The sequence below is a fragment of the Protopterus annectens genome, chromosome 7.part0 (assembly GCF_019279795.1).
Source record: "Protopterus annectens isolate FY-2018-M chromosome 7.part0, PAN1.0, whole genome shotgun sequence".
NCBI lineage: Eukaryota > Metazoa > Chordata > Ceratodontiformes > Protopteridae > Protopterus > Protopterus annectens.
The window spans coordinates 171,703,223-171,713,717 of NC_056739.1; the positions used below are offsets into that span (position 1 = coordinate 171,703,223).

At 40.1% G+C, this 10,495-nt stretch overlaps 1 protein-coding gene across 1 annotated transcript in view; it reads right to left on the reverse strand.

Annotated features, from left to right (window-relative positions):
• Nucleotides 1-5,785, reverse strand: part of LOC122805905 (uncharacterized oxidoreductase TM_0325-like) — a 107,975-nt gene extending 102,190 nt beyond the window's left edge. The window contains exon 1 of the mRNA XM_044076150.1: nucleotides 5,615-5,785. Coding sequence (XP_043932085.1) covers nucleotides 5,615-5,785 — 171 coding nt within the window. The remainder of the gene's footprint in view (nucleotides 1-5,614) is intronic.
• Between the last annotated feature and the right edge of the window lie 4,710 nt (nucleotides 5,786-10,495).

A 10,495-nucleotide genomic window follows, 5' to 3' on the forward strand; every position in this document is an offset into this window, starting at 1 on the left:
TTTTAATAAGGTGGCGGGAAAAATGAAGAGACATTATGGAGAATGTTAGTGAATGATTTATTGGGAAATAAAGGGCCTATTGCTACTTACATACACAGATGGTACAGTAGTAGAAAAACAGAGTTTAGAAAAGCAGTATGTCATTTATAACTATGGTAGCAGGCACAACGTTAAATGAGAAGAAAATCACAGTGTTAGGAGTATGCAGTGGGAAATATCTGAGAAAATGAGATAGCGGCTAATCATAAAAAAATAAAAGAATTGGTTGAATTCTGAAGTGATATGTAATAACTATAAAGAAATTTGTTGTAAAAAACTTTTTTATTTGGTATAGCAAATTATGTGGCAGGAGTGCATATTATTCTGAGAAGCCTTTGGTAATGCAGTGGTAGAATTAGATTTGGTTTTGGTACTGCAGGGTTAACAGCTGAATTTGATAAAAAGGGGGTATTATATGAAAGCAGAAGGAGAATTGAATATGATTCACCTTGATATTTTTATTGCATTATTAAATGATGTAGTTAGCCAGTTGGGAAGGTTAGTTGGAATTACATTTATTGAACAGCTAGGAAATGAAGAAACATGGAGAAATATTGATATTATATGATAAAATGTAGGAATTTATAAACACATTGAATATAAGGAAGACAAGAATTTACTAAGAAAGAGGTAAAAAATGTGTAGTACAAATAATTTCATCAGTATAGAAGTTGGATGGAATCAGATAGAAAAAAAGGAAAAAGATAAACAAGGACGGATAGGCAGGATGAGAGAACCATATTATATGGTTTTTGTTGTGTTATCCTACCAACAGATGCTAGTTAAACATGAGATACAAAGCATAGGCAGTGAGATATTTTTCTTAAAGGAATGATAAAAGGAAGAAACTGCAACATTATGTCTAGGAATATGGGAAAACAAAGTGTGTATAGATGAAACAGGGAGCACATTGTTAACATGAGTATTCTAAATATGAATATTAGTGTATTTTAAATAAGCATATTACTTGCTATGGAGACCATACAGATAGTAATAGGATGCTAGTAGAAAAAGATGAACCTCTTGGGATCTAGTTTATGGAAACTGTGGCCTGAAGAGTGTAGGTTATGCTGTATAATAAAGTGTGTTATTACAGTGAAATAGAAATGGGTTAGAAAAAGAATGTTAACTTGTATAAACTTATGTGACTAACTGAAGATGAAGAGGAAGAAGAGTGAATTGTTATAGAGATCTGTTAATGTATAGTTTGATATTGAATGAATTTCTTTAATAAAAATCCTTAATCATTTTTCAAAAGTGCTGTGAGTTCATTAACATCCATGTAAGCTATAAATATCTCGGGCAGATGGGACCTCACTTTAAAGTCTCATCCAAAGGAAGGCCCATCAGGAATACAGCACCCCCATGCTATTCTGCACTACAGTGCCAATACTGGAAAAGGGATCCAAACAACTGAAGTGAGAATAGAACCCACATCCTTCTAATCTTCCATGTATCAGAAGCAAGTTTGCCACCTGCTGAACCATTTTAATTTGTTTGCATACTCTTTTATCCTTTCTTCTTCTTTCATTCTCCTCTCCCTATCTGCCACTTTTCCATATTTTCATGCCTTATGATACTGTCTATCTTTATGCCCCCCACACTCCCTCCAGGTTTATGGAGTGCTTTCTTTTTTACTGTTTTTCTTTCTCAATCACCCCTGTCCAAGCCACTCCATTCTTGTTATTTTGTTGCACTGGTCCCCTCCTTCTGCCTTTCTTCACTGCTTGCCCTGACAATATCTCCTTTTCACTGCATTCTTTTGTCTGTCCTGAATAGTGCCTTGCTTCCTTCCACCTGTCCCGCTCATGTTAGTGTCACAGTTGTAATATATCCCACTAGCTACATCTGTAGTAATGCAGTTCCCAGTGGAACAAGATGCAGCCTATTCATGCTGAACATCTCATCCTCACAGCTATTCCTATACTCCCCTATCTCATCCTCACAGCTGTTCCTATACTCCTATACTCCCCTATCTCATCCTCACAGCAGTCCCTATACTCCTATACTCCCCTAGCACATCCTCACAGCTGTTCCTGTACTCCTATACTCCCCTATCACTTCCTCACAGCTGTTCCTATACTCCTATACTCTCCTATCTCATCCTCACAGCTGTTCCTATACTCCTATTCTCCTCTATCTCATCCTCACAGCTGTTCCTATACTCCTATACTCCCCTATCTCATCCTCACAGCAGTCCCTATACTCCTATACTCCCCTAGCACATCCTCACAGCTGTTCCTATACTCCTATACTCCCCTATCACTTCCTCACAGCTGTTCCTATACTCCTATACTCCCCTATCACATCCTCACAGCTGTTTCTATACTCCTCTATCTCATCCTCACAGCTGTTCCTATACTCCTATACTCCCCTATCACATCCTCACAGCTGTTCCTATACTCATATAATTCCCTATCTCATCCTCACAGCTGTTCCTATACTCCTATACTACCTAATCACTTCCTCACAGCTGTTCCTATACTCCTATACAACCCTATCTCATCCTCACAGCTGTTCCTATACTCCTATACTCCCCTATTTCATCCTCACAGCAGTCCCTATACTCCTATACTCCCTTATCACATCCTCACAGCTGTTCCTATACTCCCCTATCACATCCTTACAGCTGTCCCTATACTCCTATACTCCCCTATCACTTCCTCACAGCTGTTCCTATACTCCTATACTCCCCTATCCCATCCTCACAGCTATTCCTATACTCCCCTACCTCATCCTCACAGTAGTTCCTATACAACTATATTCCCCTATCTCATCCTCATAGCTGTTCCTATACTTCCCTATCTCATCCTCACAGCTGTTTCTATACTCCCCTATCACATCCTCACAGCTGTTCTTATACTCCTATACTCCCCTATCACATCCTCACAGCTGTTTCTATACTCCTATACTCCCCTATCTCATCCTCACAGTTGCTCTTATACTCCTATACTCCCCTATCACATCCTCACAGCTGTTTCTATACTCCTAAAGTCCCCTATCTCATCCTCACAGCTGTTCCTATACTCCTATGCTCCCCTATCTCATCCTTGCAGCTGTTCCTATACTCCCCTATCTCATAATCACAGCTGTTCCTAAACTCCTATACTCCCCCAATATACTATCATTGTCTTCTGATCTGTACCCCAGTGCCTGAGAGCTGCTGGGTACTTTTTTTCCTCAAACTGCTGTCCCCCAATAAAGGTTACTCCTCTGAGAGTGATATTGTAACCCACAGGTCCACATATACTACTAATAATTCTATGAGTCTCTGTTTCACCTGTTCAATTATTTTTTATGCTAGTTATTAGTTCTTGCGTGGACCAGTGCATGTACACAGCCCTACCTTTTCATGATCACCTTGATCATTTTTATGCCCTTCCTAGAGATGGTTAGAACTGGGACAGGATCCCATTTAGGGAAGCTACGTTTTCTCCCAGCCTTCCCAGCTGTTGATTTTGGTGACTGAATTATCCTCTGCTATCCAACTCTCTTCTCCTCCTTCTTCCCTGGTGTTATGCCTACATGTCTTCCTGATCACCATTGCCCAATACTGCTTGTGGTAGCAAAAGGAGTAGATGAAGACTGGGATGAGTATTATAAAAAACAGCTAATGTAAAATCTCAAATAGTTTGCTGATTTAAGGTGCTCATTTCAAATACAACCAAAAAGCAATCCAAGAACTCCATTCACATGCATTCCTGCTCAGCTCCTGAACCATCTTGTGTTCCTGACTTTGCCTTCTGTCTCTCTTCTTTACTTTCAGTGCACATTCCCCGTGACCTCCCTGATGTGTTTTCTGCCTGGTCACCATTGGTCCCACCTCCCCTAATACTGTCAGCATACATGCTTGCCTTTGCATTCTGCCTTGTCTTCCTGTTCTTCAACAACTTTTTCCTGTCTACTCCGACCACCTTCTCCCGTTTTTTTCTGGGTCAGCTCCTGCCTGTCTCCTGTTCTACTGCTACTGTTTTCTGTCTCCCTGACCACTGTCTCTATTCCCTCAACCTGTCTGAGTTCAGCCCATGTCCTTATAGCTTCCTACTCTTTCTCACCAGGTCTTATTCCCTGCCTGTCTGCTTTCCCTCTTCCACTCCATTCAAGTTCTGCCTTCTTACCTGACTAGCCAAGCTACTTTCCCAACTTGAAAATCATTCCTACCTGCAGCTGTTCTGCGTCCATCATACTGCACATTCCCTTTACCCCAAACCTCACTAAGCCAAATCCTGGCCCTATACTCAGAAAATGGCATCCATTTCACTTCTCCTCTCTCCAAACTGCACTGCTGCCTTCCTCTTATCTCACACTACTTTGCTTTTTAGATTGTCTTTCTTGTTTCTCTGACACCATGGATTCTTTTCTGTCTTTCCATGAGTAAACCCTGAAAGACTGAAACTCATATTGTTGTATAATCATTCAGTTTCATAAGCCATCATTACCACAGTTATGCTGTGGGTCAGCTGTGAAGAGATGCAAACATTAAAGACATACCCATTTAATATCCCAGCCATGATAACAGTTGTTTTTACATATGTTGTACTTCTTGGTTATTGATCTTCCTGGCTGAGATGTAGCTGTACAAAAGCATGACTTGTTCCCTTTACCTCAGAGCTCTGGGATTCAGTCCTGACTTCTTGTTACTGTTTGTGTGGTGTCTGCATGTTCTGTCAGCAATTGCATGGGCTTTGTCTGAGTATCAGGGTACCAGATTTCTTTGTACGTCACAAAGACATGCTGGTGGCTACTCTAAGCTATTCATATATACTGCATTTGCATTTACCCTTATCTTTTGGGTCAGTGTCATGACTGAAAAGTGTCCAAGGTAGAACAGGTTCACTTGTCCAGTTAGCAAATTAACAAGTAAACAGCTGCAGACTTCTGTCATCCAGCAGCCTATTTTTCCACTCATCATAATGATTACCTTATGTGTGACCCATGCATCACTGAATTCTATCACTACTGTTGACCTTACAACATTCCCATGAAGGTGGTTTTAATAATTTACCACTGTTTCTGTGAAAATAAATACTTCAGTATATCAACCCTAAACCATTTGACTTGTATCTTTAAACTGTGATATCTTCTTAAGTATGTCTTATGAAATACAGTCTTCATTTTGACTGACTAGTTATCTTTGATGTATTTTTTATATTATAAGACTCCTTTGCCTTCTTTCTTTAAGTATAAACAATGTGTTCTTCTCTTCTCTCATTGCTTGGTTTCTGGTGAAGACCATACAATCTTCTGTTGCCCTTTCTAAACTGCTTCTGGCCTGCCAATATGTTGGTGAAAATGAAGACTGCAGAGCTGCACACAAAGCTCTCAGGAAGATCATACCAGCCATCTACAAAGATACATAACAGCTTCTTGCTTGAATTGATATTTACATACATAGTAGACATTTTCTTATATTTTTACAGAAATTCACAAAGCTGATGTTTAGTTTGCAAAGTTGCACAACTAGAGGAGTGGAAATGTAACTAGTGAAAGGTAGGTGCTAAATCTGCACAAAGAGCTGAACAGTTTTAAATAATTCTGAAAAAATACATAGGCAATCCTTTCATTTTTCATTTACCTTTTCTTTCTGTGTTTCATCACACTGTTTTGCTGTTTCTTTCAATCTTTCTACATTTCTGCCATTAAGGACTACTTTTACTCCGAGTTCGGCAAACAGGATACTTGTTGCAGCTCCTGTTCCGGAACTGGCACCAGTAATTAGGGCCACCTTTCCCTTTATAGACAGCATCTTGGGGAAAAAAGAGGAGTGATCTGGAACAATTAATTTCTACTTATTTCTTTTTCTTTCACTCACTGCAATTCTGTTTTTGTAGTGCTAAGACAGCATCACATTTTAGTTAGCTGTATGTAGACCTTCACCTGAAAATTAGTCCACCATAAATATTGAAAACATTTATTTTCCCCCACAGTAGAACTATGTTATATATATAGTTCATTGTAATAATGATGTAAGCAGAAACAAATGTTTATTTATTTATTTATTTGGCAGATGAGTTGTGCTGCTTACAAGGGACCTTTTTTAGATGCAACTATGATGTCGCAGGGAGTATAAAATACATATAAAGGATTCTGAATTGCATTTGAAAGAGTTTCTCTCTCTCTCTCTCTCTCTCTCTGTCTCTCTGTCTCTTTCTGTGTCTCTGTGAATTTCTTTTCATGAGTCACAGAAACAAAGAAACAAGCACACACACATACACACACATTACATGTATGTATATGAGCATGTGTATACATGTATCCATACATGCATTTGACTCCACATCACAGCTTTAAGGCTTGATATTGCAAATCCCTCAAGTGAAAAAAACTAAACCCCATTATGGACACAAACAGAAAATTCTGAAATTTGTTACTGTGTTTGTAACGTACGTTTGTAAGAGGACAAGCCCCCCCCCATGCCTTCTGACATGGGGGATACGCCTCCACACACTTGATGAACATATAAAATTCCTCCAATGTTGGTGTAACTGAGAGTAGGTGGAATAATCGGTGGTACTGCACCTTTGGAATGAGTAGACATTCTCCACATTCACATTTAGAATCAAATTATTATGGAGGTCTTAATTACATTCCTCAGAATTACAAGAGGGATCCAAGTAACTACGTGATTTGAAAAGACCTAAGAAAAAGCTGAACTTTTCAGTTCATGGATCATGTTACAGGACAGTTTGGGCTAGGACAATACAGGTAAGCAGGGTGGATTTCTGCTACCCCAGCCACTAATAGCCACCAGGCAAGATGTTTCTTTTCTGAAAATGTAGAGATGCTGGTAGAAGAAGCCACTGTATGACCAAAGAAACAGATGTACAAAAATATTACGGTAATGAAAGTTAGGAACCTCTGAGCAGGCTGACTTGTAAAAAGATTAAAAATTATAAACATTTGCTGTGGGTGGGGGTTTAGTGATGAGGAGGGTGTTATAGTGTTCAAGTTCACTTGGGTTATCTTGGGGATTGGAGTAATTACCTTCTATAGTGGAGTATGGACATTTCTGGAAAATCCTGCTGGTTTCCTTAAAAATAGCTAGGCTGATTTTCTGTGAACCTACGTAATTTAAGTTTACAAACAGAGCACAGACAATGAGAACTTTCTGGGCTGCAATAACATATTTATCAGTCTATAAGGAATTAATGACAGAAAATGATGTTTTTAATATCAGCCTATAAAAAAGCCCCACAGTTTCTACCAAAACTCAGTGCACAGTGTAATAAGTTATGCAATCTTCAATGCATGCTAAGTCAAACTTAAAGCCAAATTTAGTCACTGAACTTAAAAATGTATACCTTCCTGTTCTGCACAGTGCTTAAGACAGCAAGAAATAGGGAAACTAGGATGTCCACATTCCTTTACTCTGGCACTTCAAACCAGATCCTTGCTCCCTCAGCTCTTTATGTGAATAGCAAAAAAGAAAAGAACTTCCACTTTTAAACTGTAGCAAACTGATTGCTGCATTTTGAGCAAATGGCTTGTGACAGCTTACTATTCAAGAAGCAATGAAGCACTTTTCTGTACCAGCATTCAGAAATCCATCCATCCATCCATCCATCCATCCATCCATCCATCCATCCATCCATCCACAACCCCTTTTCCCATTTTTTACACATGGGGTCAGGGTGTCACTTCACCACTGACAATCTTATAGAGCCAAGGTTTACAACAGCGGGTGGCTAGCCCTGCCAAGGTAGTTCTTCCACGTTACACATTCACATGCACACTCACACCTATGGCCAATTTAGAGTGTCTCATCGACCTACTGCATGTCTTTGGAATGTGGGAGGAAACCATAGCAGCTGGAGGAAACCCATGCAAACACAGAGAGAACATGCAGACTCTACACAGAAGGCACCCCAGCCAAGAATGGAACAAGGGAATCTCTTGCTGTGAGGTGACAATGCTATCAGCTGTGCCACTGTGCCACCCCATATGCTGGTACAGAAAAATAATGCAAGAACTGGATCTCCCTATTGTGCCCCAACACCTTGAACCTGGGTGGCTGTCCCCATTGCCCTCACACTTGTTATGCTTCTGAGTTACATCATGAACTGAATTTGACTTCGGAAAAAGCAACACAGTTAGAGAGGCTGAACTGCTAAAGATGCAAGAAGCTAATATGAGTATTGCAAATGATGTGTGAGACAAAACTCAAAGAAAATGGCAAATTCAAAAAAAAACATAATACCTGCCAAAGTACAGGTGTGAATGAGAAGCAGAGGAAAGTCAAGCACTGCAAATACATGGGGTCTAAGTGCTTTCATCCTACACCAGACAAGTATGACAGTGAGTGTAAGAAATGCAACAAGATGGGAGATTCTGATGTTGTTCGCAAACTAAACTAGAGAAAGAAATAGTTACTAACAGTAAAACTGAGAAAAGTGCTCAGAAAGCATTTTACCTGGTTTCATTGACTGCCACGCCAAACACTGAAAAAGAATGACAAATTAAACCCCAATTCATGGAAACTCAGTAAGCTTTAAGACTGATAAGTGACCAATGTTACTGTGATACCACATGCTGCTTGTAAAAGTATCTTGAGGTGTACACAGTTACATGATTCAGAAATGGAAATACTTAACTGTACATGCACACTTAACTGCATTGATAGATTTTTAGCCATGGCTGAGTGGAAGGACACATGATTGTCAGTATAAACAAAACTAATGCGGATGTCTTTGAATTTGGTCTTAATTGCATGCCAGAAAAGACAAAAGTCAGATGCTGTCCCATATGCCATGAGACTACCCAGATGAAAGCTATTTCATGTAATGTCCAAAGTACAGGCCTAACTCAAATGAATGCAAGCTTTTTTTGTGATTGAAAGTGTAACAACTTACCGAATGGTTTGCTCCCATGATCCCAATCATTAAAAATAATAGCATCATACAGATATGCCTTGACTTGAAAAAGCTAAATGGCACAGGAGAGAAAGGTGTATTCTACCAAGTCTAGGGGATACTGATGCCAAAGTATTCTCCATGTTAGACACTTTAGGTGGATTTCTGCAGCTATACCTACATAAAGTTGCTATAGCTGAAAGGATTTATTTCAAGAGAATGTTATTTGGTACTTGATACCAAACAGCTGCTCAATATTACAGCTGTCCTTGGCCCTCAGACTCACACTGCCCTTTACACAGTCTCAGGACCTTCAGCTGAAAATTGTGCAAATATCTCAGGGAATACACCTAATCTCAGCTAATAAAGGCAACAGTACTAGCTACTGTGGTTTATGTGGACCCTTATCCTATTTGTATAAAATATTCCAGGCAAAACAATTTGCAAAGTAAAATGTAAGGAAAATGTGAATACTTAAACGGTAATCATTCTTAGCAGTTCCCTGCTAATCTGTCTCACTCCTGCATTCTACCATAGGTTCATAGGTAGGTACTAGGCTATCGGCCCAAGGGCCTACATAAGCCTAGCCAACAAGGTTCCCTGGCTTACGCCACCCAAGAAAGTTATTTTCCTGTGCCACTGTCGAGCAGAGACACAGAAGTGATCCCCGGGGTGTATTTCCTATTTCCCATCTACTCATCAAGATTTTTCTTGAAGAGTGCTAATGAAGAACTTTGCTTGACATAGATGGGTAGCCTGTTCCAGAGTATGAGAAGTCTCTGGGACAGGAATCTATCCTTCCAGCATGTTCTGTTTATTGTGGTGACAAGGTTTAGGTCCCTAGACCATGTAGCTCGGAGGGATTGGGATTTCTTTAGGTGTAGCATGTCCAACAGCTCTGGATTTGACATAGCTTTATATGTTAGACAGAGATCACCTCAGAGTAGGTGATATGCTACGGAGTAAAGCTGGAGTTTTTTGAGGTGTTCAGTGTAGGGCATTTGTTTGAGGCCAGTAATCCTCTTTGTGAGGTACTTCTGTGGCCTTTCCAGCTGCTGCAGATGTCTTGTGAGGTACATTCCAAAAGGGGCATTGTACTCTATAATGGGTCTAATGAGTGTTGAGTAGAGGGGAACAATGACCTCTTTTTTTCCTGGATGAGAACCCTTTTCAGATGAGGTGTGCCACATAGAAGGACTTCCTGACTACTTTGGCGATGTGACTATCAAAGGAGAGACTACTGTCCACCTGGGTCCCAAGGTCTCTTATCACGCATTTGGTGTTAAGTAGATTGCTGCCTATGTGGTAGTTCATGGGTACAGAGTTTTTACCAAAAGGGATGACACTGCACTTTTTGGCATTGAACTTGAGGCCATGGCTCTGACACCAGGCATATGTCTCAGCGAGGCCCTTTTGTAGGATGTCCACATCATTTGGGGACTTGACTATGGCTCCTAGTTTGCAGTCATATGCGAACTTTGTTAGCCAGAGGCCTTCTGCATTAGCCTGTACTTCAGAGAAGTAGATACTAAACAGGAGAGGTCCCAGGACGGAACCCTGTGGTACTCCACTTGTCACTGCTTTGAGGTCAGATTTGGAGTCTGCAA